This window comes from Crinia signifera, chromosome 8 (genome assembly GCF_055691185.1).
Source record: "Crinia signifera chromosome 8, ASM5569118v1, whole genome shotgun sequence".
NCBI classification, from domain to species: Eukaryota; Metazoa; Chordata; class Amphibia; order Anura; family Myobatrachidae; genus Crinia; species Crinia signifera.
In genome coordinates, this window is record NC_139224.1 from 25,782,325 (window position 1) to 25,802,217 (window position 19,893).

Here is a 19,893-nt window from a genome sequence, read left to right on the forward strand (position 1 = left end):
CCTTAGCTGGCATAGTAGAACATCAGTTGCCGTGACAACGCTGCAGCCATTTTGTGTCCGGAACCAACATAATTAAATGATCCAACCCAACATATATAATTCAAGTTATGCAGTGATGACTTTAAATAAGCTGTACAAGAGTAGAATGCGCTCTGTGGGCTGAGCTTACTTTTTAATAGGCATGTTTGAATTCATTAGTTCTATGGGCCCAATTTTTATATAAATTATTGGTACTTGTGTATTATCACGGCGCCCGCGATGTTGATCGTACTGCAGCACATCGCATGCAATATAGCGGCATGCGATGCGATCAGATGCGAATTTTAATTGTACAAGCACCCTGATGGGTGCTTATAATTGTTAAATGCACCCCCATTGTCAACGCCACCCCCACTATCAACACCAACCCGAACGTGGCGAGCGCAGCGGCGGTACGTGTCCTCCGACCTTTTCATACCCCCACGCTTTGGGCTCGGTGGCTTGCTGCGCTCGCCACACTATCTAAAATCAACTCCACGCCGATGTGGATAGTGGGGGTATGAAAAGGTCAGAGGACGCGTACCGCCACCCCTCGTGGACTCACTGTGCTCGCCACGCTTCGGGTTGGCGTTGATAGTGGGGGTCGCGTTGACAATGGGCGGGCATTTAGCATTCTGGGCGAATTTAACATTGTATGCACCCATCATATGTCCCCCACTCTGCCCCCTCCCTTCTCTGTATGTTTCCCAGCCTCTTGTGTGAGCCAGAGGAAGGAGAGGCAAAGCAGGCACTGCAAGGACAGGATATGCTTGGGCTCCCGCTGCTGCCCTCCTCCGCTCTGCATGTTACGGGCCCTTGCTGCCCCCCTTCCCTAACATTGCTGTCATTGTGATTGTGGAGTAGGGTGATATACGATTGCAGCAGCAGGTGTAGGACGCCAAACCCATCTGACTGTGGTGGCCGGCACCTCCTCACTGCAGGGGACAGCAAGGTAAAGGCGCACTCGCCGGGGCCCCACCTTTAGTGTCCTGTGCTTCCCACATCTGATGCTCTGCCCGCTTCCAGCTGGAGGCTGCGGGCTGCTTGAAATGACAGCACGGGCCGCAATTGGGATTACCTAAAGGGCTTTTGGGCCAGTTTTTGTGTTTTCTAGTAAGCAGATCGTATTTTCCATTTTTTTAATGGGAAATGAGATCTGGCCAAAATAACAAAACAAAAATGCAGTGAGCCCTGTGATAATAACATGAGCGTCAGCTGGCGACTTAAAAGAACTCAGTGCGGATCCCCTTCCCAGTAACAGCACTGCCAATCATCAAATCTCTGTGCTACTCCTGTGACTCCCAGTGCAGTACAGTGATGCTGCAAAGCAGCAGCTCACTTTACAGCAGAGGGGGGTTTACAGTAGCAGGAAGCCCCGATGACAGGCAGCCTTACAGGAGCTGATCCGCGGGTAAGTGAGTATGTTCAGTGGTGTTGGTTGGGCCATTGCAACAGAGAGGGGGTGCTGGCGGCGGCGCATGCGAAGCACAGGATCAAGGTATTTTTTTACAAAAAAAGTTTAGCGCAATCTCTTTCGCTTCATGCGATAATTGATTCATTTGTTTAACATTGTCAATTATCGCACTGGTAATTGGGTCAATATTATCACATCCGCATTTGAGGATGTGGATGGTGAAAAATCGATAAATCTGCCCCAATGTAGCCCCAATGTAACCTAACAGAACTACAAGCCGGAATCTAAGCTGTGCACACAGGTAATACCTGCTATACTGTGTATACTGGCAGCTAAACCCTATACCATATGCTTAATCAGCTATGCAAATTAAAATGCAGCGACTGCCAAGTATATTGTTGTGCAAGTTTTCTTTCCTCGGGAGGTTGTACACTGCATTCTCATGAATATTATTTAAGACGCTCACTTTGGTAACAAATTTAACTACATTAGCGTTTTTTGTGTATAGGATGGAAATTAGAATATTGTTTCATTTGCTTATTAACGCAAAACAACTGTTTAATCTATTAGGGCAGGGTGCGTCAAACCCATTTTAGGTTAAAACCTCAAAAAAGTGCAATTTTTGGAATATTGACTGCGTCTATACACGTTCCCGTGATTAAGAGCAACCACATGCGTCCCGCAACACTGCTGTCCCCATAGAAGGTGCCTGCACACAGCAAACAGAGGAAAGCGGAACTTGCTGAGCCTCTGTCCTATAGTACATCTGATCCTCCGAGAGGGATTCACTTTGCAAAAATTGTTACCTACAGACATGGATGATGTCCGCTTAGCTTCAAAAAGTGAGGAAGTGAAGATCGATAAAACTACCAACCAATCCCGTTTCCCGTTCACACTATGGAGGAGGCAGTGCTTGGAGCAGCACCAGCTCTAAGTGCTGCCTCCTCCCCCACCCCCGATGACTCTCCCCCACACCACATTATGATGTCATTGAACCGGCAATATTACCGGTTCGCTGGTGCGATCTCAACAGACTGCACATGCAGAGTCGCACCGGGACTGAACCATTTCAAAGTCCTGGTGCGACCCTGCATTTGCGGTGTATGTTACTTGAAGCTTAGTACATCAGGCCCTGACGGTAGCCACTAGTGCAGGTGGAAGCTGATTGCCGTGCATGGGGCCGATGACATCACCAGGACGTTATAGCAGAGCGGTCTCCGCAAGTAGATATTGAAGAACTCCTCCTATTGGACATGCATAGTTAAAGACATCCGTTAATGATTACCTTAAAAGTCTTAGCAACTTATTTCCCCTATGTCATTTATATGAACCACTGAACAACATTTGTGTTCATGTTGCGCTAACACCTTTTTTTGCCCGGCGAGCAGAAATCCGCATCCCTTGCACAGCAGCCGAGTGACTAAGCCACTCTTTCTGGTATAATCTGTAGCTGGAAATCCCTCCCGATGTAATCGATCTTGATGAAGTTTTTCTCCGGCAGGAATGTAATGTGCAGCAGGGTGACTGCTGAGCGCCTCTCTGTTGCCCCCATTGCTGCGCTTCAGCAAAAATAAAGTACCTCAGCGAGTTGCAGGGCCCGTACAATTAATGAGCCGCTCTCTTGGCGTTTGGCAAGTGTTCACCTCCCTGCTACTGCAAGAAACTCTCTTTTCTTTCTTGTATATGGGGGGTGGAAACAAAAGACATCTAGTGATGGAAAATCCAGACTCCTTATCCTCTGCGGTGTAATATATAGAAGAGAATGGAACGTGCTTCATTAGACTAAAATAAGAATATATTAGGAGTGAGGAGTTGGATCGTAAGAGGTTAGTGGGGAGATGTATCAAGCAGTAGAACAGTGAAGTTGCCCATAGCAACTACTTGGCTTCTATCTATCCTTCTTGAGACACCACCCAGAGGGGAAGATGCATCAAATTCTCCCGTTGCACGGGACCCCTTGGTCACTGCATTCTTACCACACTGTTAATCCTTTGGTGAATAAGGATGACGTCCTTTTATCATTCAGGTAATGGTGGCAGAAGCCCTGGATATCGCAAGAGAAACCTATTTGGCCATTTTAATGGACCGTGCATGCAATGGACCCGTGTTGGTCGGCAGCCCGCAAGGAGGCGTGGACATCGAAGAGGTCGCAGAGAAAACTCCAGAACTTATTTTTAAAGTAAGTCAGAATTGTGCTCCCAAAATGTGACCCTTTGTCGTGTACCCTCCGTAATATTCTCACTTTCTGTCTGAATCTGAACTAATGTAAGGTCTGGTGTACAGATGTGATTGGATTAATACTGTCTTCCAAAATCAGTTTGGCTCCCACAGTTATAATATTATGCTGTTTGTATACAATATAATAATATCTGTTTTGTGTTCATACAGATGAGAATCCTAGCATGGGGCATTCCGCAGTATGATTATTAAAGGGCCACTAGCTACATCTGTACACACACACACACACACAGGCACGATGGGATCACTAGGTTGACATGCATTGGGAAGACGAATGAAGGTTGACACCTGAAATAGGTTAAGGTTCATAGTGTGAACGGAAACGGGTCGCTTGACCCGTTAAACCCATTCACGCTGCACAGCAACACGGTAACGAACCTGCTTTTTACCCGGTTCGGATTGCCATGTTGCTACCGGTTAGCTGTAACCCCTTTCACATTGCACTAATTACCGGGTCAACCCGGCAAGAAACCAGCTTGTTCCCGGTAATTAGCTGCGATGTAAAACGGGTAATAGTGCAGCGCCCCACTAATGTATTTTTACACCTTTCCATTGGCCATAGGTCTACAGTACATCTGTTCCCTGCTGGCCGCCCCGATGCACAAGCTCGTTCTGATCGGACCGGATCATGTGGCGGTTTCATGTTTCCTTTCAGTCATAGATTTATTGCTTATCTTGAATACAATTTAACAACCTACTTAGAGTCAACTTAGACCCCCCCCCCCCCCTTAGCGTATTTTGTAATAACATGTCTGGATCTTAGCGTGAACAGCGATAGTCTCTACCCTGTCATAATAATTATCTGCTTTATATTCGTCAAAGCCAGCTGCCCTGTAATTAGAAGTGAAGACTGGTATCGGTTTGTCTTGTCACCGTACCACTGTCTTGTTGTGGAAAGACTTCATTCAAACTACTGTGACTTCATTATAACGTCCCCTCTGGGCGCCTGTTTTAGCTCTCAGTGCAGCGGCGTACAATCACCGTATTCTTTATGACTTCAATAGTCCTCTCCCTTTTACGTTGTTCACATTCTTTTTCTTTATTTGTTTTAAAAGGAAGAAATAGATATATTTGAGGGAATAAAGGACAGCCAGGCATTACGGATGGCAGACAATTTAGGATTCAAAGGACCTTTGCAGCAACAGGTAATTGCCGGGTACAGTATGTTATACATGTGTGTTCCCTGATGGGCTGCTTAATGAGATTTCTTTCTTTTGTGTCATGGAAGACCGCCAGCAGGATCAGAGGATTTGTGGGATTTCAAACAAAACTGGTCCGTTTCGGCTGCATTTTTGGCCAGGGCTGTCTGTCAGGGTGAGATGTAATAAGCCTTAAAAAGTGGTCAAATGGAGAGTGATAAACCACCAACCAATCAGCTCCTGAAAATATGCTCTGTTCCTATGCAACTCTGTCTTATCAATTATCTTCAGCAGTTGTATGGAACGGTATCCGGAATCATGATAGATTGACTCTAGGTCGACACTAATGGTCGACGGTGGGTTGGTCGACATCTTTAAATGGTCAACATACTCAAGGTCTACAGGAAGTCCACACAAGCAAAAGGTTGACATAGACATGTATTTTTTGGGGGGTTTAGACCGACTTGGTTCACTCTCTACCATCCAAGTGTACATAGAAGTATATTTAATGAGTGTCGAAACTGCCCTCTTGCCAAAAAGACGGCAATTTTCGACATGAATAGATTGGAAGGGGTTCCGATCTATTCAATGCTATCTGTTTTTTTTCCCGGCAGGTCGAAATGTTTCGACCTGACGAAAAGCAGGTGGATTGAAACACAGCTCGCACCGTCCCGTACCCAACCCGCTATCTCCCATACCCACCGCCGCCTGGCCAGGGGAGAGCAGCTCACCCAGCCCCTTCCCGGCTCAAGCTGCCTCCCGCCGCCGCGCTCACCCGGTCCCTGCGCCAGCCGGGTGAGCATCAATCAGCGGCCAAATCCGATGTCGGATTTGGCTGCCTCATTGAAAAATGGATGCCGGATCCGTTCCGGAAAAAGAATTTCGGAATGGATCCGGCATCAATTAAATATATACCTTTGAGTGAGAATAGAATAGTGTGCCGAGTGCAGTGAGGCCCTGTGCCTGAAGCATGGCGAGCGCAACGGTACACTATACCGTGTCCATGTCGACATAGACACCAGAAACATGTCAAACTCGTATGAATCTTTTCAGTGTCGAATATGTCTGTCGACCTTCTAACAGTGTCAACCTTGAGTATGTCGACAATTTAAAGGTGTCGATCTACCCACTGTCAACCATTCGTGGTCAACATAATGATTGTCAACCTAGAGTCAATCTATCATTCATACCATAACCGTATGGAACAGGACAGAGTATATATCTCCCTAATTTAAGATAATTGGTAAATGGTATCATGTTGGTATATTTAGGCAATAACCATAGTGTTTAGCCTGATTATGGACAACAGGGCTGTATTTAATCCCAGGTCATGGACAGTCGTGACCGTGGTCCATTTTTGTTTTGCTCAATCGCAAATCGGCAGGCGGGATTCAATGTCCGATCGGCGATAAGGGGGTGTGGCCGTGAATTGCCGAGATCCGTCCATGATCGAGACAATCCACAGCCGTTCTCGGCAAAACGGGCCTGACAGCTTTTAAAGTCAGGCCCATTCCGTCGATCTGCATCTTCAGTGCTGTTGGGCAAGACAGCATTGAATAGGCCCCCGCAGCTATTTCCCCCGTCGGAAGTAGCGGCGGGGATAGAATATCCCCCTAAGCCTATCAGTTCGCTAGGAATTGGTGATATCACTTTGTGCAAAAACTGCCCTATTATGTCATTATCTCATGAAGTAATAAACTGGATGTTGAGTAAACCAAAACGATGGCTGCTTTCAGTCTTTACACTTTAAAGGTGACCACACACTAGAAAGATCTTAAGATGTGCGCATAAATTAAGGCCCCCATACACTTGGGCACGATTTCACCTGATTCGGAGGAATCGGGCCGTGAAATCGGCCCAAATCGCACTTGTAGACATCCCGTCCGATCCGATGCGCATCGGAGTCGGGAAGTCGGACGGGCTGCACATAAGATTTGCTAAAGCGGGCGGGGTATGCCGGCTAGTAGACAGTCAGACAGAGGGAGCAGGGGGAGGCTCCATAGGGAGCTGGGCAGGAGGAAGCTGTTGTGGTGACAGCGGGAGCAGGGCGCCGGGCAGGAAGAGGACGCTGGCTTGACGGGCAGCAGCGGAAGCCGGGTGAGCAGATAACTTGGGGAAAAAAAAACGCCCATACAGATGACTAGGAAGCCATTGATTGGCTGAGAGCTCTCAGCCAATCAATGGCTTCCAAGTCATCTGTATGGGCGTTTTTTTTTCTTCTAATGCTCTGCTTCTCCCGGCTCCCGCTGCTGCCCGACAGTCAGCGTCTTCTCCCTGCTCCCGCTGTCACCGCAACAGCTTCCTCGTCTGCCCGGCTCCCTCTGCCTGGCTCTCTATTAGCCAGCATCCCCCGCCCGCTGCCGTCCCCCGCACGGCTTCCTCCTCCTGCAGCTCCCTGGGGACTGCATATGATAAATCCATGCGATTTATCATATGCAAACCTTGGCACATCAAGTGCCTAATCGTGTGTCCCCCTCCCGGGGAGCTGCAGGGGAAATCAGGTCCGACTTGTCCCTAGGACAAGTCGGACTAACGTATGGGGGCCTTTTGCCGTGAAATTTCAGGCCAGCGCACACATCTTTACCAAAGATTTCATTTAAGATCCCATGTGCGTTCCTATGGACCTTTTGTTAAAACTTTCGATCTTTCATGCAACATGTAATATCAGAAGATTTAGCAAAAGATCCGCGGGCGGACGATTATCGGTAAAAAATCTGTTTATATATCGGCCAATCTGCACAAAAATCATTCTAGTGTGTGGGCATCTTAAGACTTGCTTTAGTGACTTTCCATAGATCACCAGTCCTGCCCGTTGCATTCTGGGTGTTGTAGTTTCCCAGCAACTACAATGCAAGCAAAGTTCCTTGTCGAGTCTCCCAAAGTCCGCCTTTGTTTTGCGAACGTTTTCAGAGACTAAAAAAGTTTAATATGATCTTGACTTCAAGTGCCACTTTACTGTATCTCTATTATCCACCTCAGCCCCATCCCCTACTGAGGCCTGTTATCTCATGTCAGGAGGGTACTTAAACCACAGCGCATCAATAATCTACAGTATGTATTATTACACCCAACAAGTCAACCATAAACAATTGAAATCAGCTACAATTTGGATGACAAGTTCCAGGGGAAGGATACATCTGCTGTGCTCCGTCCCCAGACCTGGGCTGACACATTTCCCTGCGTGCGCGTGTTCTGTTTAATCTGTCTGCTGCAGCTCCGGGAATTTGAATAAAAAAAAATGTTCATAAGCATCGAACTATCAGTACTTTGACAATGTGCATTGTTCATCGTAAGCATGATTTAATATACACACAATGTACACTGTCTATTACTAAGCTGTGCAAAGGTTTATTTGATCATGTCTGCGGCAGTGCTATCATTATTTATGTTGAAATTTAATGTAGTAGTTATATTTCAGTTTATTACTGGGTTTCTGCTTCCTTCAAGCTTGTAAAGGCACATTATACTGAAATATTGCCGTGTTTAAAGCACATTTTCTTTCCCTCTTATAAAACCAGACTAGTCTGATGTCTGAGAGATTATTTCAGAAATGAACGCTTGGTTAAGACTTTATTATTTATTAAAAAGTATATTTTATTGAACGCTTACATATTGTGCAGGGCATTACAGAGAATATTTAGGAATTCCCATATGACCCAGCCATAGTTGGAGTACCAACCACATGGAGACACACACACACACACACTAAAGGTGCCCATACACTAGTCCGATTTTCTACGATGTCATCCGATCCCGATGGATCGGGCTGGCAGATCATCCCAAATGGGATGTGTTTGACACCCCCCTTCGGGTACTGTGCGCGGTCCCGTGTGCTTGGGACCTGAGCCGAAGGTCAGGCCTGCTGGCTGTCCGACCTTCAACTTGGCCACCCTCCGGGGAACGGGGTCGCATGCGATACATCGTATGTGAAAGGACTGCGGATGCGATAATGCCGACCGGGAAGGTCCCAGGCGGATCAGTGGGGATCAGATGGCCATACACTGCTGCTATACATCGCAGTAGTTTATGGGTGCCAACATGGGTACACACATACAGGCCCTGGTTGGAATCGAACCCATGACCCCAGTTATGTAGACAGTTTTGATGGTGACATTTTTTAAATGTCGACATTCAACATGACCTCTTCATATTGTTGACGTTCCCAACTTCAACATTTGTCAAACTGTCGACATTAAGGGTTAGGCTGCAGGACTGGAGGGTTAGGGTTAAGCTGAGGAGTAAAGAGGTTAGGGTTAGGCTGTAGGGGTATGCAATATGCGGGTTATGGATAGGGGGAGAAGACGCACCAGAATTGCACTGGACGTGACCGTTAGGACCCAGAAGATGCCTCTGTCTTATGGAGCAGGCAATTGGCGTCTGGGCCGATAGGAACAGTTTGCCGACTTTCTATCTTGTCAACACTTCAGCAGCGTCCACATATTCAACATCGACTTGCTTTGCAGATTCACATTTCGACCAGGACACTGGTGCAAGATGCCCAGTGCAGCTGAGACGCTTCAAGAGACGTAGCTTACTGTATTTTCCTTCACGTCTTGTGCAGACACAGCGAAAAGCCAATCGCACTTTTCTAGAGACGCCAAGGGGCAGCTTCAACCGCACAGGAATTGGTTTTCACGCGTCTATAGATGCAGATGAACCACAACAGAACTTGGCGTGTGGAAAAGTTGCGGCTGTGGAATTTTTGCACTACGTGGATTCAGAGGGGATGCGGTCATTTGGTCTACTCTACAGCATGATGGTTGACAGTCATTAGGTTGACACCATTCGGTCAACGTGGGAAAATGTCGACATAGGAAAATGGTGACATGCTTCTAGGTCGAAAGGTCATTACTTGTCAGGTCATTAGTTCGACAATGTCTTGGTCGACAGTCAAAATGTCGACATGAGGTTTTTCACTGTTTTTTGAGCTGACATGTGCCGACAGGCGGTATTTCATGCCCTACCATCCACTAGGGCACAATGGGAGAATAAAATAGTGTGCCGAGCGCAGCGAGGCACATGCCCGATGCATTGCGAGCGATGCAAGGGGATGTGGTGCACCTGCAACTGTGTCCATGTCGACTGTGTTGACATTCAGGTAAAAAAACAGTGAAAACGTTGCCTGCAGTCTGTAATTCTATTTTGCCCAACAAATTGCTAAATACAACATTTTGCCACCTCGGACTAATGCTACCAGTTATTTCCTGTTGTGAGCAATCCACAGTGTCACAATCTGCCGCTGAGTTTTCTCATAGGGTTGGATGGTCTGTATATATAGATTTGTCATAATTACCCTTTAAACTTTTAACCCTTTAAAGCTTAGGAACATATGATTTAAAAAGGTTCTGAGTCTGGCTAAATTCAAGCCTGCATTTCACCTGGTTGTAATTATAGGTGTCTGGGATTAAAATATTAATCCCCTCACATGCGTCCACTAGTTGGTGACCATCGAATGATTTCACCTGCCTTCAAAAATAAATCATAAGAAACAGACTTTTATTTCCTCCGCAAATCCCCGAAGACAGGGGCGGACGCTGACGTCCTCGCCACCCCGGCAGCCATCGGCCTACCTGCTGTCCCATGGGAACGCCCATCATTTACATGGAGATGTCCATAAATCTCTGGGCATTCCCATAGTCCAGCGCTGTCACCACCCATCTGCACCCGACCCTCCCTCCCCGCAACGAACGTCCCGGCGATTGTGTATATCACCAAAGCCGTTCGTTGCCTTGGTCTGCACATGCGCAAATACGCAGACCCCAAGCATTGGAACATTGCCCCGTTCCAAGTGATGACGAATTAGGCCCCTGGTTATAAACCGGCCACTGCAAGCCCTGCACCGTTATCACATTTTACTTGTTTCACCGAATGATAATGTACAGTAGATTGTGATTATTTGCGCTACTGTTAATTAAGGTGGCCATACACACGCAGATTTATCTTCAGATCTGGCTGGTTGGATCAAAAACATGGTTATGGATGAGAGCCAATGACAGTTGACCATGTGCATGGAAATGCTGGAGAACTGCCAAACTGTCACTCATCCATAACCAGGTTTTTGTTCCAACCAGCCAGATCTGAAGATAAATATTACTAGTGTACGGGCACCTTTATACTTATGCATTAATCAGTCAGTACTCTCGATAAACCTGGACCTGAGATCCGCTTTGCATTCCATGCGATATATAAAATGGGATTTTTGGAAACGATGGGTAATCTTGATTGTATATTGATAGAAATGTGTGATTAAAAACTGCCTAAAATCACTTCTTAATATCTAATAATTAATACAGTTGACTGATCTTCCCCTCTGGGCACTACATCATTGAGTTGATAGAACTTGGTGACGGATGGGGGGAGAAATACTATCCTCGGCTAAAGCTGTAATTTCTCTTTCCTTTTTAAAATTTAATTTGTAACGCTTCCAAGGGTGTAATAGAACAATTTAATTTTTCACGTAATGCGCATCCTTTCTGAGCAGCCCTCAGCATCGTAATTGTGTTTTATTTATTGAAACGCAGGCCGCAGATCAGATTACCAAGCTGTACAAGCTTTTCCTGAAAGTCGATGCCACTCAGGTTGAAGTGAATCCCTTCGGTGAAACTCCGGAAGGACAAGGTGAGAAGAGAACAATTGTGGAACTGTATTTTCTGAGTCGTCATCTCGAGTATTAGAGAGAAATTAACTATTACGCAGCCCGACCCAGTTTTGAAATGAGTGGCATTCTAATAATCTGTCGCCAGATAGTTCATTGGAATGGTCACAGAAGCACAGAGTATTTCACAACATTAATATGGGGGAAGGCTGTGACCAACATATTTTAAAAGCTACTGTATAGCTCCATTTTTACAAGAGCAGTGGTTGAGCTAAGCACGAAGCTTGAGACTAATTTATATAGTAGAACTGAGAGATTCATCGTTAAGGGTGTGCCCTCCAATCAGTTGCCAATAACACTGGTCAATAAATTTGCAGTGGTGAATAGTATAACTTTCGTGCATTTTAGGTAGCAGCAGCTACCATACTGTAGGAGGCCTTGTCCCCGCAGCGCCGCCACCTGTATCATGTAATTTAAAGATGCCGGACATGAGCAGTGGCAGCAACAGTGCAGTGCATGCACAAGAGCTTGACTTCTTATGGGCTGCATCGGTTGCAGCCCATAGAAGCAGGCTAGGGATGTGCAAAAGGCATGGAGTGGCTTCCTGCAGGAAGGCAGCTCTCTGCTTACTGCAGCCCGGACTGGCAGTCACCTTCCAACAAAACCGCCTGTAGTGTCTGTGACTGGCAGGTAGGGCGTCCAATAGGAAGTCGCTGCCAGTCACAGTAAGGCCAGTGCAGTCCCACGGACTGCATCTGGTTTACTGACACTGAGTGGGGTGGTGGATGTTACTAGGCAAAATGTCCATATTGGTATCGTTATACATGGAGGAAATACATAAAGTAGATAAAGTTGCGTGACTCTTGTATACTATCTCATGCTTTGCCCTTCTTCGCTATGTGCACTACCTGTTTTTATACTGTACACGTACATGAGGAGAAAAAGATTTATGCTGCTTTCAGACCGCAAAACTGGCTTTGACCCTGTATTTGAAAACGTTTCCAAAAACGGGTCTGCCAGGTAAAACCCCTTTCACACCGCATCTCTTAAACGTTTAAGTGTGGTTTTTTTGACACTGGCAGACCCGATTTTGGAAACTTTCCAAATACAGGCTCAAAGCCAGTCTTAAGCGCTCCCCCCCACCCCAGGGTTAACAACCCCCAACACCCCCCCCCCCCCCCCCCCTGCAGCCGGTACCTCCGTAATTGCGGATCCCGGCACTGCAGTATGGAAGGATGCACTTATGAAAAAAAGTGTCTTTCGGCTGCCCCATCGGAAAACCTGTTTAAAAAACTGTCTTTCGTATGGGGGCAGCCATTTTCCGAAAGTCACTTTTCTTATAAGAAATTACGCAATTATGGAGGTACCGGCTGCACATGGGGGGGGGGTTTCTTAACACATTGTGGGAGGGGGGGGGGGGGGAGTTGGGGGATGTTAACCCATGCGCGGGGGGGGGGGCCTCCAGTGCTATGAATATTTAATGAGCGCTCATTAAATATTCACTGCGCTGAATTTAGGACCTAGCTCATTGGCTGGGTCCTAAATACTGTTTCAGGCCTGATTTTGATGCCAAAATACCGGGTCTGAAACGGGTAGGACCCTCCAAAAACAGCTTTTGTAAAACGGTAAAGTGGTCCTGCACTTTTCAGACCGCACAGATTACCGTTTTAAAACGGTTAAAAATCGGAAAAATACAGTTTTTTAAGTGCGGTCTGAAAGGGGCATTAGAGGGTTGCATGTACAGTGTGAGCCATGTCCACTCCGTTTATAAATATACTTCATAAAGGTTGTGCTGGTTACAGAATGCATGTATATTCAAACAGCTCCTACACAAGCCGCATTTCATCCATAAGGAAGCAGAAGATTTAACTTAGTTTCCATTCCTTCCTGTTGTCATTTGAGCATATGAGTAATTCAACTATTGGATGGATTTCCGATATGAATAAGAAGCCTTAAAATTGATCAAGATAATATGAGCAATGTAGAAACGACTGAACTCCATGCACGTTCCATGCTTCTGACTATGACCGATTACTGATAAGTATGGTATGGAAAGTCGACGGACAATAGGTTGATCCCAAATGGTTGAAAGGTTGACAGGTACAAAGTCAGTAGATCGACATGGCAATAGTCAACTCAAGTTTTTGGGTAGCAAATATTGTCATGTTATGTGACTAACATCAGTACAAAGTAGACCCTTGTGGGTGCGCTCACCGGAGGTTACTGTTCTCAGTTGATGTCCACGTGGATAGTCCATCAAGCAGACGTGAAATCCCCCCCCAAAAAATCTGGTGACTATCGTCATGTTAACCTTTTGTACCTGTCAACGGTATGATTTTGGCCTATTGACTGTGGGATGTTGCCCATAGCAACCAATCAGACTCTATCTATTATCTTCTACAATGTTCTAAACCATTAAGTAGAATCTGATTGGTTGTTATGGGCAACATCTCATCTTCAGTAGAACCCCCATCTCAGTAAATTTAACCCTTAGTTACCCGGCGAGCTGTGCTCGCCACCTATTGTATTTTCCCTCTATGTTAGCCGTGGACCCCCACGAGGGAAAATAGCCCGCGTCGGTCGGGATTCCGACGGTCAGGCTAAAGACAGTCGGGATGCCGATGTCAGAGAAACTGTCCCAATAGTCAATCACTTTGCAAATAAATCTTCTAAGAGACCACCATTGCAAAACTATTGTGGCACATGCCCATTGCCACTGCCGCATAAACCAGGGTTATCACGGCAATATCGGGTTGCGCCTCGGTGGGAATGGCTCCTTTAAAAAAATCAAAAAGGGTCCCGGTTCCTGGTCTCTACCTGAGTAGGATGCAGTGCAAACAGGTCCAATTTACATCATGTAGAGCAGGATTTCCTGGGAACCATGTTCCACATCCCGGGTCGGACCCGGGATTTTGGTGGGAAGGGTTATTAGACGCATCTGCAGTCGGGCAATAATCACTGAACTGCGCAGAGTTCCGGTTTGTCTCCACCTCTTAATCAGGGCCATACTTTCTGCATCAAGGGGGTGATTCGTTAAGACTCAAACAGGGCCGAATTTGGCCCCGTTCTGATGGTGGCTGGTCTGTGCAAGCGCATATTTGTGCATGTGCATTCCCCAGCAACGGCTTTGGCGACCGCCGGACCATTCGTTGTGGGGAGGGAGGACCAGGGGCGGAGACTGGGCTCACCCATGATAACGCCCAGCGTTTTATGGGCTTCCCCATGAGAATTCTGGGCGTTCCCATGAGAATGCAGGCAGGCCGGTGGCTGCCTGGGGCGGACGACTGACGTCACAGGACGTCGGCGCCTTCCCCCTCTTAGACGTACACCGAAATAAATAAAAGTCAGATGAGACAGAATTTTATTTTGGAAGGCAGGAGAAATCATTCGATGGTCAGTGACCATCGAATGATTACTCCTGCTAGCTGACGCATGCAAGGGGATGTGTTAGCGAACACATCTCCTCGAAAAGGGATTCGGCGGCGGGGCTGCGTTTCGGGACATGGTAAGCAGCGATTTTCCCCTGTTTACCGTGCCAACAAGAATTATGGCCCACTAGGGAAAGGGGACAGCTACAGATGAAGCGGGAGACATCTTTGTAAGGGAATGCGGAAGAGTCACCATCTGCCATCCGCAGGAGATGCGCGCGCGTCCCTTTACAACGGGGCTCCCCCCGGGTCCCCGCCGCCTCGCCGACGGTCGCCCCGAGTCCTCGCCGCACCTTCACTCCCCCTAACCCTGTCCGTCTCCCTGAAGTGGAGATGGGACAGGGTTCTCGTCCCCCCGCCGATGGGAAACTGGGACGCACGTGCGTGTAAGATGCACACGCGTCCCAGTCTCTCTCGCCGGCGCTCGCCAGTGCAAGGGATCTGGCGAGCGCCGGCCAAAGATGTCTCCCGCTCCATCTGTATACAGGACATGCCGTATTTTACCCAAATGCAGCAAAAATGTGTCTAACTATGATTTGTGATTAATCAGGGGAAATGAAGAGATTAAAAAATAGGGGGTGTCTCCCTTTAAAGTAGAGATCATCGCAACACGAAATGTAATTTGGGTTCCCAGCGCTTGTTTATCTTTTAAAAAGCGATTTATTTCCCTGACTCGCTAATGAGATGCATAAGGCTCTTTCAATTGCAATTTATACCGTAGATTATGTCAAGTGAGCGCTTATCAGTCCTCGCCGCTACGTTGATGCATCATGTATAGTTTTTAATGTACAGAAGATCTATATTTTTAAACTGCCGAGATCAATCTGGAGTACTTGACATACTTTTTTCTTTTGCAAAGTTTTTAAATCAATTTTTGTGCAAACTGTAGTAATCATTCTGTCTGCATGGGCTGGTGCCACTTAATCAATGCCAGGTGAATTGGCAGCACGCTAAGGAGAAAATGGCCTTGTTCTGGAGATTAAAATCCGCACGGCATTACACTTTCATAACTAAAAGGCACATTACGCAGGGCTAAAAGGCACATTAATACAGGAGCCTCTGGCCTCCGCATTTGTTAAATTAACTTGTTCGCCCTGCGAAATAAAGATTGATCCTTTGTGAGGGTACCCGCAGATTTGGAGATCGTGTTACGCAGATTTAAAAAAAAAAAAAAAAAGCTATATACTGTATACGGTTCATTTTTTAGTGGGTAGAACCTGTTCTTTATGACTGCAATTATGTCAGGCATGTCCAAACTATGGCCCTCCAGCTGTTGTGAAACTACAAATCCCATCATGCCTTGCCACCACTTTGCTATTAGGGAAAGCTAAAACTATGACAAGGCATGCTGGGATGTGTAGTTTCACAACAACTGGAGGGCCACAGTTTGGACATGCCTGAATTATGTATTTTAAGCACTGGAAATGTAAAACTTAAAAGCCTTTGTTTATTAATAGTATTAATTACTAGTTAAAAGCCCATCAAAATAATGGCTTTGTCCAGTGATGGCTAACCTTGATACTCCATCTGTTGGGGATGCTGGGAGACCATCTCTTTCTTCACAGCTCACCTCTCTCCACAGCCAGCAAGTTTGAAACAGATCATTTTGCTTTCACTTAAGGAGTATTTGGTCGTTTCAGTGGCCTCTAGTGGTGGCTGGTGGTACTTCACCTCAGAGGTGAGGCGTATTTAGCCATCCATGCAATATACTCATTTATTTCTTTGTGTTCCAAGTATTATAAAATAAAAAAAAACCTTTGTAGAGGTTTTATAGAGTTATTCACCCTCACTTAATAACTGTGGTTCAAGATCGGTGTCCATTGGCACCCCACTATTAGATTTTCCCGCCGATATCCGTTTTTATTGTACTTCCTGGTACATGATGCATTCTGATTGGCCGTTCTCCCAGTGTTAAGAAAAATAATATTTTTTTTTCTTTTTTCACCTTTTGGTATGTGTCAATGGCAACATCGATGGCAGTGCTTCAATGCCCCATCCCTATACTGCCATACTGTATTTAACCCCTTCATGACAGAGCCTTTTAAGGTAATTTTTTTTTTTTTTTTCCTCCTTGCGTTCAAATAAGCGTAACTTTTTTAATTTTCCGGCTATATAGACACATGAGGGCTTTTTTTTTGCGGGACAAGTTGTACTTTTTAATGGTACCATTTACTATACCGTATAATATTCTGGGGAATCAGTAAATAATTCAATGTGGGGTAAAAAGAAAAAAAAACGCAATTCCACAATTTTGCGCTGGTTACGGTTTTTTTGGAGTTCATAGTTCGTTTAAAATGATGGGTTATCTTTATTCTATGGGTCGTTACGATTCCGGTGATACCAAACTTATATAGTTTTCGTTACGTTTTACGACTAAAAAAAAAAATAGAAAATGTTACGGTTTTTCGAATTTGCGTCGCGTCGCCATGTTCTGCGGCTTATAACTTTTTTATTTTTCCACCTACGGACCTGGGTGAGGGCTCATTTTTTGCGGGCTGAAGTGTACTTTTTAATTAATACCATTATGGGATATGGGCGACTTTCTGATCTCTTTTAGCTATTTTTTTTTGGGTAGACGATGCGACCAAAAAACGTAGTTTTGGCGTTGGGGATTATTTTCCGTTTACGCCTTTAACCGTGCGGGATAACTAATGTTATATTTTAATAGATCGGACTTTTAGGAACGCGGCGATACCAAATATGTTTATTTTATTTATTTTTTATTTATTTTTATTTAGGAAATGGGGAAAGGGGGGTGATTTGAACTTTTAATATTTTATTATTTTTTTTTTATTTTTAAACTTTATTTTTTTTTTTTTTTTACTTTTACTACAAGGCCCCCTAGTGTACTTGACCACTAGGGGGCGCGATCGCCTGTACTAGGTTCAGCCATAGAGCTCTATGGCTGAACGTAGTGATTTTATGCACTTCCTATTACATCCTGCCTGAGGCAGGATGTAATAGGTATGCATACACGGACAGCACAGGGGTCTACATTAGACCCCTGGCTACCATGGCAACCGATCGGCACCCTCCGATCGCGCTGCGGGGGGCCCCGATCGGCGCCGGAGGGGGGCGCCCCCCCTCCGATCAGCTATTTAAGCACTGCGGGCGCTTTGCCCGCGGTGCTTAAAGGGTTAAACGGCCACGATCGGCGAACTCGCCGCTCGTGGCCGTGAGAGCAGGGACCTGGCTGTAATATACAGCCATTACCTGCTCTCTATCAAGCCAGCTCACTCCGTGAGCTGGCTTGATTCCCCCTCAACGGACATATGACGTATATATACGTCATATGTCGTGAAGGGGTTAAAAAAAAAAAAAAAGCATTGTGCCAAGTACTACTGTGTATGCACCAATCTTGAATTATACAGAGCCAGCGGGATTCCGCAGAGCTTAGTTATATACTCACGGGCCCACTGCATTTGGCTGTATAACATAATTGGAAAATCTGTGTTCTATCCATGGATCTGATGATTTCTAAGGTCTGCGTGTCTGGAGAGTCTTCGGTCTCCTTTTTAGCTCTAGAAAAGTGCAGCTGAATAAGTGTTAAAGATATTGCAAGCAATCTGGCAGGCAGCGCTTACCACGGTAAGAGTCTTTCCATTATTGCTGCCATTTTCAACGGAACACAAAAGAACTGAAGTTTTTCATTATTCCCAAATCTCTCTCGGGATTGCTGCAGATTTGGGCATTCTGGCATCTGGACTCTTCGATCCACATGTCAGACGCTAAAACTACCTAATTAGACACCATTAAATGAAATGTACAGTATATGACTTTCATTAACGACATCAAGTTGGCTAGAAGGTGTTCTGTAAGGCTTCCAACAATCGAGAGGCTGCTTTCAGGCAGCGCCAATTTGTAATAAGACCCTGTAAATTACTTGCAGGAAAGTGAAAACTAAATTAGGATTTCCTGAATCTGTATTTGGTAAATAAAATATTTAAAATTTAGGTTTTGACCGAGAATTGTTTGCCCTTAGCTGGTGTGAGGAGCTTTCGTTTGCAGGTTTTTGTTTTTAGAGGGACTTGTTGCTAAATGCTGGGTTAGCATTACTTCCTCCCAGCACTGAGGTCATGGTTTCAATTCCCACCATGGCCCCCGAACTGGGCCAAGTTTGTATATTCTCCCCGTACTTGCGTGGGTTTACTCCGGGTACTCCGGTTTCCTCCCACAATTCAAAAATATACTGGTAGGCTAATTGGCTTCCAGCAAAAAAGCATTAACCCTATAATGTCTGTGTGCATGTACATGTGGTAGGTATTATAGATTGTAAGCTCCACTGGGGCAGGGACTGATGTGAATGATCAAATATTAGCTGTGAAGCGCTGCGGTATATAGAGTATGTGCGCTATATAAGAAACTGTTAATAAACAAATATCCAATCTTGTACTAGGAATGTCCTTGTTACGATAGCTTAGATTCAGATCCGTCCATTCTGAATTCGGCCCCGTCTACAATGGTGGGTGGTGTGCGCATATTCGCTCATGCGCAAACCCTCGAAGTGAATGTCTTTGGCGAGTTTTTCACTCGCCAGGCTGTTTGCAAATTGAGTGATAGGCAGCGGGCGGTCGCTAAGGTCCGCACAGCTTTTCATGGGCGTGCCCACAAAAACAGTGGCCGTGCCCATGGAAAGGCTGGGTGGACACCTGTGAACGCAAGCCTGCCCCTTCCTGCTTAGAGCGGGTGGATGATGTCACGTAAAGTCAGCGCCCGCCCCAAATTCGTCAGGAAGCGTCCATCTGAAAAGTAAGACCGGCCCAACTTTATGGTTGGATGACCAGAAAGAAGCAGCTTCAGTTGCAGAATGGGAATAAACTTTGCTCAGGTCAGGAGCAGGAAGGTTTAATAATAAGGGACTAGGATACAAAGGAGAAGTGCTGCGTTAATTCTATATTGACCAAAACCGCTACCAAAAGTCATCACCGCCTTCATCTGTGATGCCAATCAAAGCTCACTCTGACTGTTCAGTTGGTTGCCATAACATATGTCGATGTAACTCCAACATTGGAGGCAATACAGACCTGATCTCATGGCCACAAATTCACACAGCTGATGATT

The 19,893-nt window shown here is 45.9% G+C and overlaps 1 protein-coding gene across 1 annotated transcript in view; it reads left to right on the forward strand.

Annotated features, from left to right (window-relative positions):
* SUCLG2 (succinate-CoA ligase GDP-forming subunit beta) overlaps positions 1-19,893 on the forward strand; it is a 212,155-nt gene that overhangs the window by 58,444 nt on the left and 133,818 nt on the right. Inside the window, exons 5-7 of the mRNA XM_083156025.1 lie at positions 3,459-3,611; positions 4,726-4,815; positions 11,331-11,427. Of these exons, the coding sequence (XP_083012151.1) occupies positions 3,459-3,611; positions 4,726-4,815; positions 11,331-11,427 (340 nt within the window). The remainder of the gene's footprint in view (positions 1-3,458; positions 3,612-4,725; positions 4,816-11,330; positions 11,428-19,893) is intronic.